General features: G+C 37.8%; 3 protein-coding genes across 4 annotated transcripts; all 3 read right to left on the bottom strand.

Annotated features, from left to right (window-relative positions):
* Nucleotides 1-3,611: 3,611 nt before the first annotated feature.
* Or5g24 (olfactory receptor family 5 subfamily G member 24) lies at nt 3,612-7,367 on the bottom strand. 2 transcript variants are annotated; one of them, XM_063283283.1, is made up of 3 exons: nt 7,018-7,367; nt 5,989-6,118; nt 3,612-5,093 (listed from the first exon to the last, which is right to left on the bottom strand). In XM_063283283.1, exon 3 carries the CDS (start codon nt 5,077-5,079, stop codon nt 4,135-4,137), a length of 945 nt encoding a protein of 314 aa, XP_063139353.1. In that variant the 5' UTR covers nt 5,080-5,093; nt 5,989-6,118; nt 7,018-7,367; the 3' UTR covers nt 3,612-4,134. The 2 variants fall into 2 exon arrangements, with proteins under 2 accessions (XP_063139353.1, NP_001000286.1); NM_001000286.1 differs by lacking the exons at nt 5,989-6,118; nt 7,018-7,367 and having other exon boundaries at nt 4,135-5,079.
* A 4,445-nt stretch (nt 7,368-11,812) lies between these two features.
* Or5g29 (olfactory receptor family 5 subfamily G member 29) lies at nt 11,813-12,757 on the bottom strand. Its single transcript, NM_001001050.1, has one exon. The coding sequence runs from the start codon at nt 12,755-12,757 to the stop codon at nt 11,813-11,815; it is 945 nt and encodes a 314-aa protein (NP_001001050.1).
* Nucleotides 12,758-17,113: 4,356 nt separating this feature from the next.
* On the bottom strand, nt 17,114-18,058 carry Or5g28 (olfactory receptor family 5 subfamily G member 28). Its single transcript, NM_001001049.1, has one exon. It carries the CDS (start codon nt 18,056-18,058, stop codon nt 17,114-17,116), a length of 945 nt encoding a protein of 314 aa, NP_001001049.1.
* Nucleotides 18,059-18,655: the final 597 nt, after the last annotated feature.

The following is an 18,655-nucleotide window of genomic DNA, read 5'->3' as shown; positions in this document are numbered from 1 at the left end:
ACCAATCCAAGTGGAACAAGAATCTCAACATAAAACCATATACACTAAATCTAATAGAAGAGAAAGTCGGAAATCACCTCAAACACATTGATATAGGAGACAATTTCCTGAAAAGAACACCAAAGGCTCAGGCCCTAAAATTAACAATTAATAAATGGGACCTCATGAAATTCAAAAGCTTCTGTCAGGCAAAGGACACTGTCAACAGGACAAAATAGCAGCTTACAGATTGAGAAAAGATTTTCACTCACCCCATATCCAACAGAAAGCTAATATATATATAAAGAACTCAAGAAGTTAAACTCCAGCAAGCTAGATAACCTAATTAATAAATGCATATACCAGTTGATATGAGGCCTTGGTCTGGCCTCAGTGAGAGAAGATGCACCTAACCCTGGAGAGACTTGAGGCTCCAGGGAGTGGGGAGGCCTCGCTGGGTGGAGGTGGGGTGGTGGGGACATCCTCTTGGAGACAGGGGTGGGAGAGAAGGTATTGGATGAGGAGTGGTTGGGGGATAGATCAAGAGGGAGATGAAGTCTGGACTGTAAAAAAGGATTAAAGAATGAAAAATAGGACAAAACAGAATTCTCAACAGAGGAATCTCGATTGGCCAAGAAACACTTAAAGAAATGCTCAACATCTTTAATCATCAAGGAAATGGAGATTAAAATGACCCTGAAATTCCATCTTACTACAGTTAAGATCAAAAACTCAATGGATAACACATGCTGTAGAAGATGTGGAGCAAGGAGAACACTCCTCCATTGCTGGTGGGATTGCAAACTTGTGCAACCACTCTGGCAATAAATCTTATGTTTTCTCAGAAAATTGGAAACAGTTCTACCTGAGGACCCAGCTATACATCTCCTGGGCATATACCCAAAAGATGTTCCATCATGTCACAAGGACATGTGCTCCACTGTCTCATAGAAGCTTTATTCATAAAAGCCAGGAACTGGAAACATCTCAGATGTCCCTCAACTGGATAATGGATACAGAAAGTATGATACATCTACACAATGGAATACTATTCTATTAAAAACAGGGGCATTGTGAGTTTTGCAGGCAAATAGAAAGAACTAGAAAATATCATCTTGAGCGAGGTAACCCAGACCCAAAAAGACATGCATGATATGTACTCACAGAGAAGTGGCTATTAGCCATAAAGTACAGAATACCCATGGTACACCCCAGAGACACAAAGAAGTTAAATAAAAAGGAAAGCCCAAGGAAGGATGCTTGAACCACACTTTAAAGGGAGAAACAAAATAGTCATAGAAGATAAAGGTGGAGAGGAGAATGAAGAGGCAGGATCAGGTGTGGTGAGAGATAGAGGCCCAGTAGGTCAGGATGAATTGAAATCTGCAGCTTGTGAGGAATCTAAGGATGTCTCAGAGATCTGGGATATCGGAGGCTCCCAGGAGTCAATACATTAGTTTAGATGCCTAACAGTGGGGACATGGAACCTGAAGAGACCAAGTCCTGTAGTCAGGCAGTACCCTGAGTGGAGGGATAAGGACACCAATCCACCCACCCATAAAACTTTTGAACCAAAATTTGTCCCTTCCAAAAGAAATGCAGGTGTAGAGTGGAGACTGAAGGAATGGCTAATCAATATCTGGCCCAACTTAAATCCCATCCCCTGGGCAAGCACCAACTCTTGACCCCATTAATGATACTCTGTTGTCCTTGCAGACAGGTGCCTAGTATAACTGTTCTACCCAGCAGAGGACTGAAACAGATGCATATACCACAGCCAAACATTGGACAAAGGTCAGGACTCTTAAAAAAGAATTGAGAGAAGGATGGAAAGTCCTGAAGGGGATAAGAATCCCACAGGGAGACAAACAGAGTCAACTAACAAGGACCCATGGGAGCTCTCAAAGTCTGAGCCACCAACCAAAAATCATACTCAGACGAGAAGGAGGCCCCCAGTACATATGTATCAAACATGCAGCTCTGCCTCCATGGCAGCTTTGTCTGGTCTTAGTGAGCGAGGAAGTGCCTAATCTGGCAAAGAATTGATAGGCCAGGGTCAGGAGGATACCTAGGGAGCCCCACCCTCTCAGAGGAGAAGTACAGGGATATGGGGGTATGGAGGCATGGCCCGTGTGTAGGAAGATCTGAGAAGGGGAGCAGCATTTGAGATGTAGATAGATAGATAGATAGATAGATAGATAGATAGATAGATAGATAGATAGATAGATAGATAGATAGATAGACAGACATAAAAAAAGAAAAAAGAACCAAAAACAGAAAGACAGAAAGTAAAATAAAATGAACAAGACTTTCTCTCGTGTATTGAATGATTTTTTTTTACTCTCATTTCTGTTCATTGTCTACTCTTTTATTTTCCAAGTTAACTATTTTTAACCTTTTGTTTATTTCTGTAAAGATACTTTATGAATGTTATTAGTAATGGACTTTGCAAGCAGAATTGTTTTTATTGTATTTTATTTGACATGCTTTGACCTATCATTTGTAACTTTGAGTTTTCTTTCTACATTAATAATTATTCATAGTCAATCTAAAAAAAATTGCAGTAACTGCCAGCAACACAACAGTATAGAGAAGTCTGAGAGGCCATTAGAGACTCTATAGGACAATAGGGTGGTTGGGGAATTGGAGAGTGGTCTGTGAAGAGAGTCTTCAGGTCCCACAATAGCTCCAGAACAACTAAGAAAAAAGGGGCAAGTAATATAGGAAGATGCTTTTAAAAAGTGGACTCACAAAATTGGACCATAAGCTGGAGGACCATGTGCTGAGAATCTATACTGTTTACAGCCCTATTTCACTCAGTGGGCTGCAAGCACAAAGATAAAGCCCAATGAGCCATGTGACTCATAATGCTGGCTGCTAGAATCAACAACCAGGAAAGTGTAGGGCCCTAGAGCTCCCGCAAAAGCAGGTCAAAACTGAATAGGGCCTCAATAAACCTGCCTGCCACTCCCAGCATGGAGCCACTGTGGCTGCAGCCTGTGCTGTTTGCCCTGCTAGGAGACAGAAAACAGAGTCACTACCTGTAGCCTATTAGCACAGTTGAACCCTGTGAGCCTTAAGGCGACTGATATGCAAGGCAAGGAGGTGTCCTGCAGCTCACCAGATGCCCTGTCTAACCCCAACATCAACCTCACTCTGAGCAACAGCAGGATATCAGAGACCAGTCTCAATGATGGTCCAGTATATAAGTTGCCTCAGAAACTGGAAACCAGAGACCTTGCACCAGACCAATGAGGTATTGAAATAAAAATTTGCATTTAAAGTTCTCTGGGCCAAAAACAAACTATGTGACACACTTCAGTTTCCAATGCTACTATGACAAACTTATGGAGAGTTGGGAAAGACAAAGGAATGGAGTTGTGTTGAATGGTGCAAGAGGTTCATGTGAATATCCTTGGTCTTATGGCAGCAAGGCACCATGTCTGAGTTTGTTGTTCTACTACAAGCAGGAGTCATTTCGATGTCCATGGCCATGTAGCTCTCTATAATTGATGGCTTCTAGCAAGGATAAGGGTGAGCAAGGACTCTTTTCTCAAAGGGTTAGCCACTGGAAATTTGAGCATCCTCCAGTGAGTATATAGAGTATATAGGCAACACAAATTAGACTTTCTTCTTCTTCTTCTTCTTCTTCTTCTTCTTCTTCTTCTTCTTCTTCTTCTTCTTCTTCTTCTTCTTCTTCTTCTTCTTCTTCTTCTGCTGCTGCTGCTGCTGCTGCTGCTGCTGCTGCTGCTGTTCCTTCTTTTTCTTTTCTTTTTTTTGGGGGGGGTAAAGGTCACAAGGTGGAGATATATATCTGCGAGGACTGGGAAATCAGTGTGATCAGGGCTCACAATGTGAAATTTCCAAATACTCCATAAAAATTTTATAAAAAATAATCAAGCATTTTTATAAATATTCACCCAAGTTATCTTCTAGTATTTAATTGTATTGCTTCTCAATCTACATCTATATTGTGCGAGGAATGTCACATCCCAAAAAAAAACAGAGTATAAAAATACGTAAGAATATCTTAACTTTTCAAACAGAATAAAAATTACATTACCAGGTTCATCATGTAGCCTCTGATTCACATTTCAGTGTTCTTTAACATAAAGTTTATGTCCACGTTTTAGGATTCACACAAAGGGAATTCTCTTAAGCACCTGTTAAAAAGTTCTTCCTCTCCAATATTCTCTTCAATGCATTTTTCACTTCTTTGTTCCTCAAGCTATAAATAAGGGGATTCAACATGGGAATCACCACAGTATAAAATAAAGAGATCACTTTGTTAATATCCAGGGAAGTACTTGCGTTAGGTCGAACATAGATGAAGAAAAGAGTGCCATAAAGAATTGAGACAGCTGTCAGGTGAGAAGAACATGTGGCAAAGGCTTTCTGTCTCCCGTCAGCAGTCTTGATCTTCAAGATAGCCACCAGGATGCACATGTAGGAGAAGATGATTATCAAGCCACTTGGAACTCCTATCACTCCAGCCATGACAAAAAGCACCACCTTGTTAATCCATGTGTCAGCACATGCTAATGAAAGCAGCGGGGAAACATCACAGAAGAAATGGTTGATGGTATTTGAACCACAGAATGGTAAGCGAAAGGTCATGGTTGTATGAGTTGTGATGTTTATAGCAGCTAGAAGATAAGGTCCTATGACAAACTGAATACAGACCTTCTTGGACATGATGAGAGTATAGAGTAAGGGCTTACAGATGGCTGTATACCGATCATATGCCATGGCAGCCAGGAGGAAACAATCAGTTGTCACAAAGAGACCAAAGAACCACATCTGTGCTGCACAGCCCATAAAAGAGATGGCTTTGTTCTCCACAAAAATGTCACACAGCATCTTGGGAGCTACACAAGAAGAAGAGCACACATCTACAAAGGCCAGCTGGCTGAGGAAAAAGTACATAGGTGTGTGTAGCCTTGGGTCCACCCATATGAGATTGATCATACCCACATTACCTGCCAGGGTGATAAGATAAATAAAGAAAAACATGATGAAGAGGACAATCTTCTCATGGAGGTAATCTGTAAGGCCCAGGAAGAAAAATTCAAGCACTGTGGTCTGGTTCTTTTCTTCCATTGGTCAATTAGAATCTATCAAAAGAATAAGAATTACCAAGGTAACCCGGACCCAAAAGGACAGGCATGATAGGAACTAGAATAAGCATTCTCTGAGAGACCTCACCCAGCAGGGGGCCAAAAAAGAAGCAAATACACACAGCCAAACATTAGATGGAGATCAGGTACACTTATGGAAGAGTTGGAGAAAGGATTGAAGGCCCTGAAGGGGATGGGAACCCCACAGGAAGACTAACATGGTCAACCAACCAGGATTCGTGGAAGTTCTCAGAGACTGAGCCAAAGAACAAAGGCCCCTGGCATGTACGTAGCAGACAGGTAGCTTAGTCTTCATGTCTGCCCTATCTGGCCTCAGTGAGAGAGGAAAACCCTAATCTGGCAAAGACTTGATGTGCCAGGGTCAGGGGATACTGGGGGGAGGGGAGTCCCATTCTCACAGAGGAGAAGGGCAGGGGGAAGGAAGAAAAGGACTTGATGAGGGAGAGATCAGGAGGGAGAGCAGCATCTGGGATGTAAACAAATTAATTAATTTTAAAAAAGAATAAGAATTACCAACTTCAGTCAAGTAATATTTGAAATCAGTGGCAGATTGTCCTCAATAGGTCTATTATAGGTAACTTGGCAACACTGTTGAACTGTATAATGTTCCCAGCACAAGATGTAGGTAGGCAGCCATGCAAAAATACTATGCAGAGTTCAGGAATTTACCCTTAATTCTTTGGTTCTGTGCCTTCCCTCTCATCAAGTATTTTCTACCATGCAATATAAAGTTCTCTTACATTTTATAATGTTTGACATGATAAACTATTCAGAATAGTTAAAAACTATTCTGTTTTAACTTACTATGTAAAATGTATTTAATTATAATCACTACAAGCTACAGTAATTTTTTAATATAACCTTACCTTACCTCTGTAACATATGATTGGAAATATTGAACTGAGAAATAATACTCTTAAGTTTTATGTCTAGGAGGTTGTGCAAACATACTGCAAAACTTTGAAGGTGCCGTATCCTTGAACTCTTTGGATCGTGTATGCCTATATGAATCAAATATACATAAATCCTTCAGATTATCAAATAACATTTAAATGATATTCAAATTAGTTTAGTAAGAAAATTAGAATAGATTATGGTAATAAAGTTCTGCTCTTAGAAATATAGAACGTAATTCTTGCCACATATGTTTAAAACAGCATTATAAAATGGAGAAAATTGAGTGAGTAGTGGGGTGGTAGAAATGTCTCCAACTGCTTAGTTATAGCCAAAGAATGTGCTGTCAGCAAGTGACATCAGTATTTTGCTTCCTGACATCAACAAAGCTAACAAATGTTGATAAAATTTGTAATGAAATTGTATATGGAAGAAGTATCTACTGAGTTAAAACAACTAAAAGATTGCAAGATTCCCAATATCTTATATAAATTCCTAGATCCAAATTACAAAATCAATTTAATATATGGAAGATTTCAAATGTGTATTTTGCAATTATGACTAATAATAAAAGTTTTGTGCATATCCATGTATAATGTAGTGTTTTGAAACACATATATTGTGGGACAGTCATGCTAATTACTATGAGAATGTGGGAATATATACTAATTATATATATATATGTATATATATATATTGTTTTGTCACATTTTGTTCATACTTGTGAAGGATACAAAAAAGTGTTTAAGATCACTTGAACCCTTGTAGAATTTTTCAAGAATATATACATCCTTATTAAAAAATGAGGCAAATCAGTTCAGAAAATGTGGCACATACCAGTGATTTAGTCAATGTGAAAAAAATGCAGGAACTACAGAGGTACTTGTGTTTTCAAAGTTTGAACTGAACCTGCTATTTCTCCTCAACCTGTGTTTCAAGCACAATCTATAGTCTAAAATGCAATATACTCACATCCAATCTATGGTCTAAAATGCAATATACTCACATCCTTAAGAATATCCTTTCTGCATCTTCTTTATTTACTTCAAGGCAATGATCATTTTCTAGAATGTAGAAGAAATTTAAACAGCCTTCATGACAATGAACCTTCTGAGATGCATGATTTTTCTAGAGAATTGGTGCAAAAGCTGAACCTCATACCCTGATGGGCCTAGATACAAGGAGAGAAGACTTGATCCAAACAATGGCTTACTTACTTCACAAAATTAGAACACCTGATCCCAGGATCTTACAATTATTTAGAAGCAGGTCCCCAAAGAAATTAAACCTCAAGGGCTTAGATCTGAAGGGACAAAAATCAACTAGATATCAACATTATGACCAAGTAAAATTGGTTAAGTGTATCTTTTCTCAAAGTTATTCCTAATGAAATTGTGTATGAATGGTGTGTGAATATGTGTGTGTGTGTGTGTGTGAGAGAGAGAGAGAGAGAGAATGCATGCTCACATGTGCACACATTTCTTCTTCCAACCTTCACTGTCAAAATGTGCCTTTTTACTTGCAATCGTTCTTGAGTAGATTATGTTAATTGTGAAGATACTGCATCATATTTTACCTATGCATTTGCGCTTCTTTGATCACATTCATACAGAAATTTGTATTGCTAAATACTATTAATATTCTAAAAATTAAAATAATAAATTCAAGCCACCTGATTTTCAAATCAAAACATGGCATCAAAATAGGAAAAGTAGCAACTTTAGATTGGGAAAGTATATTTGCATCATATATGTGTGTAATACGAGATAGGCTCTAATGCCTCAATTCATATGTATGTTGGGAATTAATCTCTGGGTATTATCATTTTCATTTCATATCAAAATTTTATATGATTGCATTATGTTCCTATTTCTAGCTGATTGTATTGAAAATAGTGTTTTCACACAATGTGTTCTGATCACAATCCCCCTTTCATTTCCTCCTAGATGGTCCTCGCTCCCAGCCATCCAACATCAATATTCTTTCTCTGTCTTTAGAAAACAAGCAGGCAAATAAAAACTACAATCAGAATGAAACAAAACAAAGGAAAAGCATTAAAAACACATGAGCACTAATACACACACATACACACACAAAATCTATATAAACTCAAAAGAGGAAGCCATAATACACAAGCACAAAACAAAACAACAAAAAATAGTAAGAAGCTGAGCAGTGGGGACACGTGCCTTTAATCCTACCACTCAAGAGACAGAGAAAGGTGGATCTCTGAATTCAAGGCAAGGCTGGTCTACAGAATGAGTTCCTGGACAACCAAAGGCTTATGTAGAGAAACCATGTCTAAAAACACAAAACAAACAAACAAACAAAATGAGATTAAAAATGAACAAACAAGGCAATATGAGATAAAAATACTCCCTAAAACACCACCGAGTTTGTTTGGTGTTGGCCATCTACTGCTGATCAAGAGGTCCCCCTTAAATTAACTTATATATCCATTGAAAAAACCTTTTTGCTTCACAAGTGTTTGCCAATTGGAGACCGCTTTTTGATTATGAAAAGTAGCTAACAATCTACTTCTTGCTTTAGTACTGAGCAAGAAGACCATCTGGCTTGGACTTCTGCATGCTCTGTGCATGATATTGTAGTCTCTGTGAGCTCATATGTACATCAGTACGGTTGTGTCTAGAAGATGCTGTATCTTTAGTGTTATTATTCATCACCTCTGGCTTTTACAATCTTTCTGCCTCCTTGTCTGTTTTTGTTACAGTTTTACTGTGCCACGATTGCCACAGCCTATCATGCAGACAGGCAACTTCTGTAGATTGTAGGGCTTGTGGCTGGTTTGCTATATACCTTTCTCCTCTGGTTGCATGTAGAGTACTTTCCATTACCAGGAGCATTAATCAGTAGTGGTGAAGGCTCTAGTTAGACACAGTCTCAACTCCTCCACGTGCAATGCATGATGTAGTCACTGTCTTCAACAATACATATTTACTCCAAGTTTGTGGATAGCAGGTAGTAGTCATGGTGATAGTCCGAGTTGTTTAGATGTTCCTATTTGGCCCCATTGGCCAATACTTCCATTAGATGTAGTCCCTTCCTGTCACTGGAAGTTTCACCTGGCAGCAGAAGATGTCTATTTGTGGCTTTGTCTCCCTCTTTTTGGTGACTCTTTTACATATGTATATACTTTAAGAAACTAATACTATAGTAGATTTCCCAATGACCCCCTCAAATGATCATTATTGAATTTCTTCCCTTACCCACCTCTTCCCTTCCCTTCTCCATTTAATCCTCTCATTTACCCATATATTTTATTTCCCCTTCTTTGGGAAAGTTTCATCTGTCCCCTACTACCTTACTCTATATCAAAACTCTGTGGTTATGCAGATTCTAATAGAAGGTTTAATAGCCAACATGCACACATAAGAAAATACATGACATATTTGTCTTTTTTAAATCTGGATTTTCTTAATAGTTAAATGGTATTTCATTATGTGAATGTATTACATTTGCATTACTCATTCATCTTTTGATTAATATCAAGGCTATTCCCAAATTCTCTCTATCGTAAATGGAGCAGCAATGAGCATGAATGAGCCAGTGTCTCAGAAGTAGCTGATAGAGTTCTCTTTTAAATTTTGTTTTAATTTATTAATCATTCCATTCATTTACCTCTCAAATGATATCCCACTTCCTGGTTACCCCTCCACCAATCCCCATCCCACGTCTGCCCTCTCCCCCATCTCCTTTGCCTGTATGAGGGTGCTTTCCCCACCTACCCACTCTCTCCCCACCCCACTACTCCAGGATTCTCCTACGCTGGGGCATCAAACCTCCATGGGACCAAGACTTCCTCTCCCATTTGAGTATATACCCAAGAGTGGAATGGGTGGATCTTGTGGTAGATCTATTCCTGGCTTCCTGGGGAACCAACATACTAATTTCCGTGGTAACTGTTCAAGTCTGCAATCCTACCAGAAATGGTTCCCTAACTCCACATCCCCACCATTCTTTTTTGTTTATTTGTTTATATTTTTATTGGATAATTTTATTTACATTTCAAATGTTATGCCTTTTCCCAGTTCCCTGTGCAAAAAACCCCTATCCCATCCCCTCCTCCTTCTTCTATGAGAGTGTTCCTTCACCCAACTACCCACCCCTTCTCACCTTCCTGCCCTGACATCCCCCTTCACTGGGCATTCTAAGGAATGTAAGATGAACAGGGGAGAAAGAATGGAATGAGGAACTGTCGGACAGGGGACCAGCAAGATAACAAAAGGAGTTAAAAAAAAGATTAAAGATAATTTTTATTGAATACATTTCTTTATTTACATTTCAAATGTACTACCTTTTCCCCATTTCCTGTACATAAGACCCCTATCCCCTCCCACTCCCCAATAAGGGTATTCCCCCACTTTCACCCCCATTACCCCCCGACATTCCCCTGCACTGGGGAACCAACCTTGGCAGGACCAAGGGCTTCCCCTTCCACTGGTGCCCCAACAAGGCTATTCTCTGCTACATATGCAGTTGGAGCCCTGGGTCAGTCCATGTATAGTCTTTGGGTAGTGGTTTAATCCCAGGAAGCTCTGGTTCATTGACATTGTTGTTCTTATGGGGTTGCAAGCCCCTTCAGCTCTTTCAATCCTTCCTCTAATTCCCCCAAAGGGGTCCTATTCTCAGTTCAGTGGTTTGCTGCTAGCATTGACCTCTGTATTTGACATGCTCTGGTTGTGTCTCTCAGGAGAGATCTACATCCGGTCTCTTTGAGCATTCAATTTTTACCTTCATCAATTTTATCTAGTTTTTATATATATATATATATATATATATATATATATATTCCAAATGCAGGCTCTGAGTGGCCATTCTTTCAGTCTCTGCTCTAAACTTTGTTCCCATATCCCCTCCTATGGGTATTTTTGTTCCCCCTTTTAATAAGTAGTATGAGCATGCACATTTTGGTCATCCTTCTTGAGCTTCATGTGGTCTGTGGATTGCATCTTGGCTAATTCAAGCTTTTGGGCTAACATCCACTTATAAATGAGTGCATACCATGTGTGTCTTTCTGTGATTGGGCTACCTCACTCAGGATGGTATTTTCTATTTCATTCCATTTGCCTATGAATTTCAGGAAGTCATTGTTTTTGATTGCTGAGTAGTACTCCGTTTTGTAGATGTACCATATTTTTTTTTAATCCATTCCTCTGCTGAAGGAAATCTGGGTTCTTTCCAGCTTCTGGCTATTATTAATAAGGCTGCTATGAACATAGTGGAGCATGTGTCTTTGTTGTATGTTAGAGCATCTTTTGGATATACCAGGAGTGGTATAGCTGGGTCCTCAGGTAGTAGAATGTCCTCATTACCGTGAGTTGCCTATTTCCTCATTGCCTAGTTATCTACTTTTGCTGTGGTGGTTTTTAATTTGAAATGATTCTTTATATATCATAGATGTGACTTAACTGACAACACATATGTAAAGACACTTTCTCCCACATGTAATTTTGTTCTGAATTTATTTGTAGTATCATGAACAGCAGTTTTGATACTTGAATTAAAAGTATCAGAAGATTGAATATCATATCAATATTGATTTCTAGCAATCTTCTAATATATACTCATATGTACATTCCCAGACCACCTCTATATAATTATACAGTGCCAATCATGTCACAGAAAATATGACAGAGGCAGATAAATAATGAGAACTGCCCCAGTTTCAGATAAACTGTATAGAGACAGAACCAGGCTCCTTCTTCAGGCTCTCATCCACTCCAGTGTCCTTTTAAAAATATACATATGCATTGGTAGGCAGGGCACTACCAAATTCAACCTCACATACCTGCTGGAAAATGCTTCCTTTGTACCTTTCTCCTGAATGCACCTTTCACTTCCTTGTTCCTCAAGCTATAAATGAGAGGGTTCAGCATAGGGATCACCACAGTATAAAACAGAGAAATCATTTTGTTGATATTCAAGGAAAAACTAGCACTGGGTCGAACATAAATAAAGAAAAGAGTCCCATATAGGATGGAAACAGCTGCCAAGTGAGAGGAACATGTAGAGAAGGCTTTCCGTTTTCCATCAGCAGTTTGAATCTTCAAAATTGTCATCAAGATGCTAACATAGGAGACTATGATTATCAGACCACTGAACACTCCTATAGCTCCAGAAAAGACAAAAAGCACAACCTTATTAATCCAGGAGTCGGCACATGCCAATGAAAAAAGTGGAGAAACATCACAGAAGAAATGGTTGATAGTATTTGAACCACAGAATGGTAAACAAAAAGTCAAGGTTGTATGAGTTGTAATGTTTATAATAGCAAAGGCATATGGCCCTACAACCAGATGCACACATACCCTCTGAGACATGAGGAGAGTATACAACAAGGGCTTGCAAATGGCTGTATACCGATCATATGCCATGGAAGCAAGCAGGAAACACTCAGTTCCCACAAAGAAACCAAAGAACCACATCTGTGCTGCACAGCCCATAAAAGAGATCTTTTTTTTCTTTGCAAAGATATCACAGAGCATCTTAGGAGCTATGGAAGAAGAGGAACACAAATCAACAAATGACAGGTGACTGAGAAAGAAGTACATAGGTGTGTGCAGTCTGGGGTCCACCCATATGAGAGTGATCATGCCCAAGTTGCCCCCCAGTGTGACAAGATAAACAAAGAGGAGTGTGATGAAAAGTGCAATCTTCTGATGGAGATGATCTGTTAGACCCAGGAAGAGAAACTCTGTTATAATAGTCTGATTCTTTTCTTCCATTGTAAGTTGGGTTCTGTTGTGAAACAAAAGTATATTCTTTTACTACAACCACTAACAACTACAAATTTATTAATTCAATGACAGGCTTTCTGAAGGAGGCTTTGACAGATTATTGGACAATATTATTGAAATGGAAGAGGTTGTAGCTTCTGTGGGTGGTCAGCTATGAAAGTATGATGTAAAATCTTGGGTACATGGTCTCGATTTCTCTTGATTTGGTAACTACCCACAAAGATTATATAGCTATATGTTCTAAATTTTCTTCAATATAATTACATTTTAAAAGAGAATTACTATGTTTACAGGTAGTTATAACTATTCATGCTCTTAAATATCTCTCCATAAAAAGAAAAAAATGTACAAAGTCTTTGACAGATGTGATTTTGAAAACAGCTGATGTCATTAAGGGACATGAAACTTACCTAGCAGATAGAGAAATCTGATGCTGATAGCAATTTGCCATAGAAATTATGCAGAAAAATCAATTACATAATAAACTAAAATAATATAAAATTATATCCCAATGTTTCTGTTACTTTACATAAGATTATTATGTAGACATACTTAAATCAACCAATAACATTTTTGAAATATTGACTATGCCTTTTATTCATGATAAGCTTTGGCATATTAAAAAAGAGCTAATGTTTAAAAGTCCTAGAAGATAATTATGTAGGATAATTTATTAAAATAAAATTGCAACATAATCAAATTATGTTCCTTAAATAAAAGAAATACAGTATTGAAGTTATTGATAATTTCTGTAGGTCAATATATGACGCTTTCAAACAGCTGATAATGATTACATTATTCAAATAGTTTCAATAGTATAAAGTGATTGAAATTATTTGAATAATGCTAACTAAATATTTTTCAGCACTCATAAGCATTAAGCTGATATTTAGGGGAGGGAGATTATTGCCCATTGTAGAATGTTGATGTTAATGATCATGAAATATGCCATTTCAAGTGACTGTGTGGAGTAAACATAAGTACCTACAGCACCTAGGTTTCAAGCAATGACTATTCACTTATTGGTTTGTTTTTATTTAGTTATTGCAAGTAATTCTGAGCCTTCCATAAAATATGTCATGTAATCTTTATGTTCTTCCAGTGCCTGTGCCTTTATGTTAGATCTAGAATGCTTTTTGTACCTTGTTTATTGAAAAATTATTCATTTAAAACTGACAAAACTATACACATTTTTAAAACACAATGCATTGTTTTTAAATATATATTATGGAAAGGCACATTGATAAATTATCATACATTATCCTTCTCATGTATATATTTGCAGCAAAATTCAAGAGAACATAAAATATCTTGGTAATTTTCAAAACTATAATACACTGTTATGAAAATAACTCTAAATTTTCAAAAATCAGGCAATATCCTTCAGAAGAAAATGCATGAACCAGTGTTCAGATCCATGGATGGGACTTTGTGTTTCTAACATTCAGACTAACACTGGTCTTTTTCATCCATATTTCATAAGTTTCCTATAGATCAACCTATAATACACTCACTTCTTTATGAATATCCTTTCTGCAACTTCTTTTGCCACTGCAAAGGCACTGATCATTGTCTTGGATAAGAAAGGAAGATTCGTCAGCCTACATGGTGATGGCCTTTCTGAAAAGCATGACCTTCCAAGTACTTGGTGGGGAAAATCATAAAGAGAGAATTCCTGGATGAGTGTTCACCCACGTACTGCATGAAATAAAGAGTCTCATCTGGAGCTAACAGTAACTCAAAGCCAGGTCCCTAGAGAGCTTAGCCTCAGGAGCTCACACCTAAAGGGACAAAATTAACATGATTTCAACAGTATCAGGGCCATTGTTACATTCTAACAATGTTTTATTCTTAATGAAACTATCTGTTTTGGGGTTTAGGGTGTGTGTGTGTGTGTGTGTGTGTGTGTGTGTGTGTGTGTCCCCTCTCATTGCTGTGAGATAAGGCAATCCTCTGCTACATATGTAGCTAGAGCTATGGGTCCCTCTACGTGTACCAGAATTGCTTCTATCTACTGAAATGCAGGGACAAAAAAAGGAGCAGAGACAGAAAGAAAGGCCATGCAGAGACTACCCCACCTGGGGATCCATCCCATCTGCTTGCACCAAGCCCAGATACTATTGCTGATGCCAAGAAGCACTTGCTGACAGGAGCCTGGTATAGCTGTCCCCTGAGAGATTCTGCCAGCACCTGACCAATACAGATGCAGATGCTCACAGCCAACCGTGGGACTGCGTACAGGAACACCAATGGAAGAGTTGGGGAAGGTGAAGGCGATCGCAACCCCATAGAAAGAACAATGTCAACTAACCGGACCAACCAAAGCTCCCAGGAACTAAACCACAACCAAAGAGTTCATCTTTAACTTTTTTTTCCTTTTTTTTTTCGGAGCTGGGGACCGAACCCAGGGCCTTGCGCTTGCTAGGCAAGCGCTCTACCACTGAGCTAAATCCCCAACTCCTACCTTTAATTTTTTAAATCAGTCATTACAGCATAATACTTACCCTTGAAATGTTCTTACCTGTGCATGTGATCTATAGGCACCTTCATCTCCTCTATTACCTCTTTTATTTCTTCCCTTCTTTCCTCTTACACATCTATAATAGTCAACTATCTACTTTCCTATCCTATCTTCCTCCTACAGAGTCAATGAGCTCATAAGAGGACCCTATTTTCTATCAGCAGAGACTAATGTAGTGAATAGTCATTTGCTTAAAGTAATTTTCTCTCTTCATTCTGAAGAAATAACATAGACAAAATTTATACTTTGTCACTTTCAATGGGATCCTAATATTGTCTGCCCTTTCTTCTAGTGATTTGTTGCTCACTTAGATGGCAGGATGTTCACTGTGGCATAAATTCATAGTGTCCAACACAGGGTAACTGTGTGTTTATTTTCATAAAGTCATCTAGATAAGAACTGGAGAAGATACTGACATGAAAAGTGCATAGCAGTGCTGAGCATCATTTGCTTACTTCCAAGTCAGAATGTTTTACATAAAAATAAATAAATAACATCAATTAATTGACTCCTAAAGGATAGCAGGTCACAAAGGCTAAGTGGGTGAGAATACTTCCAAACAGAGAATCTTCTAGAAAAAAATACCAGTGAAATTTAGCTGAACTGGAATTAAAGGTAAAGCTGAGAAGTATGAGGTAAGATCAGAACTAGAAATTAGAAACTACTCATGACAGAAGAGTCCATAAGAGAGAAGACTATGTGAAGTCAGATGACATGGGTTGTACTATGTTAGTTCATCCCCATTAAGAAGAGAGGATTTTTAATTCTTTTATTTCCACCCAATTTCATTGGGAGTTCACTTAAAACTTCTATGACCATCCATTTCTAAAATGAAATGTCTCCATGGAGTTATGTTAATATCAGACCAAGTAAGTACTAGATTAAATAAACTGACCAAGGATAGAGGAGACAAGCCTATGATAACAAATGGATGAACTTATCATGAACATTAAATAATTATAAAATCAAAGATCTAAACACAAAACTTCAAAATAATGGGAAGTCAGGAACTGATGTGGCAGAAAATATAAACTGTCTCACAACTGGAGTTGTCAATTTCAACATTCTTCTTCTAATAACCATAAAACAAATATTGAAACAATCTCTAAGTCACTAATTGAATGAGGAAAGCAGTTCCATGGGTAAATGCATCTTCCACCAAGCTAAAGAGTTGAGTTAAGTCCCTAGAACATACATTTTGAAACGTGAAAACCAACTCTGAACTCTACATGTGGGCAAAGCACATACATGCCCAAATAAATAAATAAATAGGTAAATGCTGAAATTATAAATTGAGAATGATATTGAAGACCTGCACTCTTTCTTCCAAATCAAGTTCACGTTGCTTTAGTTTCATGAAATTTTTAGTCTTTATGTCTAATTGAAAAGTAGACACTGTTACCATTATATATTTATATATATATGCATATATATATATTTACCCTTTGTTTCCAAGTACATTTTTGTTATATATAAATATGTTATTCATTAAGTATATTATGTTATTTTATAAAATTATATATTTTTGTTCTCAGCCCAACTTCATAGAATTTTGCAACAGATTGTATCAGAAAGACTCAGGCAAGCAGTAAAAGATAATGAAAATTCTTCATTTTCTTCAAATAATCTATTAATTGGAAGAATCTCTATATGTCTTTTTTTTCTTTTTTTTTTTTTTTTCGGAGCTGGGGACTGAACCCAGGGCCTTGCGCTTGCTAGGCAAGCACTCTACCACTGAGCTAAATCCCCAACCCCTTCTATCTGTCTTTTTAATGTACATATTTGGCACTGACATCTAAGGCATAGCATAGTAAAGTTTGGCCTTACCAAACTCTTGGAAAATGTTTCCTTTGTACTTTTCTTCTGAATGCATCTTTCACTTCCTTGTTCCTCAAGCTATAGATCAGGGGGTTCAGCATGGGAATCATGACAGTATAAAATAGAGAAATAACTTTATTGGTATTCAGTGAAGAATCTGTATTAGGTCGAACATAGATGAAGAACAAAGTTCCATACAGGATGGAGACAGCTGCCAAGTGAGATGAACAGGTAGAGAAGGCTTTCATCCTCCCATCAGTGGATTGGATCTTCAAGATAGCCATCAAAATACAGATATAGGAGACTATAATGATCAGACCACTAAGGACTCCTATTGTTCCATCCAAGACAAAAAGAACTATCTTGTTGATGGAGGAATCAGCACATGCCAGGGAAAGCATTGGGGAAATATCACAGAAGAAATGGTTGATGGTATTGGGACCACAGAATGGTAAGCAAAAGGTCAATGTTGTATGTGTTGTGATATTTATAGCAGCCAGAAGATAAGGTCCTAAGACAAACTGTGCACAGACTCTTTTGGACATGATTAGAGTATACAGTAAGGGCTTACAGATGGCCGTATACCGATCATATGCCATGGCGGCAAGGAGGAAACATTCAGTTCCCACGAAAAGACCAGCAAACCATAACTGTACAGCACAACCCACAAAGGAGATGATTTTTTTCTCTATAAATATATCACACAGCATCCTAGGAGCTATAGAAGAAGAGGAACACATATCTACAAAGGACAAATGACTAAGAAAAAAGTACATAGGTGTATGTAGCCTGGGGTCCACCCATATTAAAGTGATCATACCCAAGTTGCCCCCCAGTGTAACAAGATAAACGAAGAAGAGCATGATGAAAAGTACAATCTTCTGATGGAGATGATTCGTGAGGCCCAGAAAGAGAAACTCGCTCACTGTGGTCTCATTCTTTTCTTCCATGGTCAGTTCAGTTCTGTTATGAGACAAAGGATCGCCAACATTACAAATGATGATTTAATTCAGTGACAAGTTGCCTTGAGCAGGTTTATAACAGATAGTAGGGCAAAATTCTTGTACTTGGCAGTATTTCTAAATTCTGTTTCTGGGCCATTCTACAAACACTCTGAACAAAATTTGGCTACTCAGCCTTTATACGCTTACATTCTATAACTCTAAAAACTGTCTAGGCATATGATCTAAATTCCATCATATTAATTATACAATTGGATTTGAAATGTGTCTTAAGATGAAATTGTTCACATTCATTAAGGTCTTTCTTTAAAAAGAAAACTGTAGATAAGCCATGGGATAGATACCATTTTAAAAGGGACATGAAAAATCAATAATCTTAGATGTAAAGTAGAGAAGAAATGAAAGGGAGGATTGATATTTCTCAACTAAGATGCATAACTTTAATAATATGATATATATAAGTTTCATCCTCTGCATTAAGAGATCTGACACTCAATGTTGTAGTGGAAATTAAGATTTACTGAGTTACATAATTATTTCATTTATTTTATATAAACTCTCATCATTGCTGATAAATAAACTACA

The sequence above is a fragment of the Rattus norvegicus genome, chromosome 3 (genome assembly GCF_036323735.1).
Source record: "Rattus norvegicus strain BN/NHsdMcwi chromosome 3, GRCr8, whole genome shotgun sequence".
Lineage (NCBI taxonomy): Eukaryota > Metazoa > Chordata > Mammalia > Rodentia > Muridae > Rattus > Rattus norvegicus.
Note: the sequence above shows the minus strand (reverse complement) of the source record. Positions and strands in the feature narration are given on the sequence as shown.

Coding starts and splice junctions, on each gene's coding strand:
- Or5g28 (NM_001001049.1), bottom strand. CDS start 18,058: ATGGAAGAAAAGAATGAGACCACAGTGAGCGAGTTTCTCTTTCTGGGC.
- Or5g29 (NM_001001050.1), bottom strand. CDS start 12,757: ATGGAAGAAAAGAATCAGACTATTATAACAGAGTTTCTCTTCCTGGGT.
- Or5g24 (XM_063283283.1), bottom strand. CDS start 5,079: ATGGAAGAAAAGAACCAGACCACAGTGCTTGAATTTTTCTTCCTGGGC.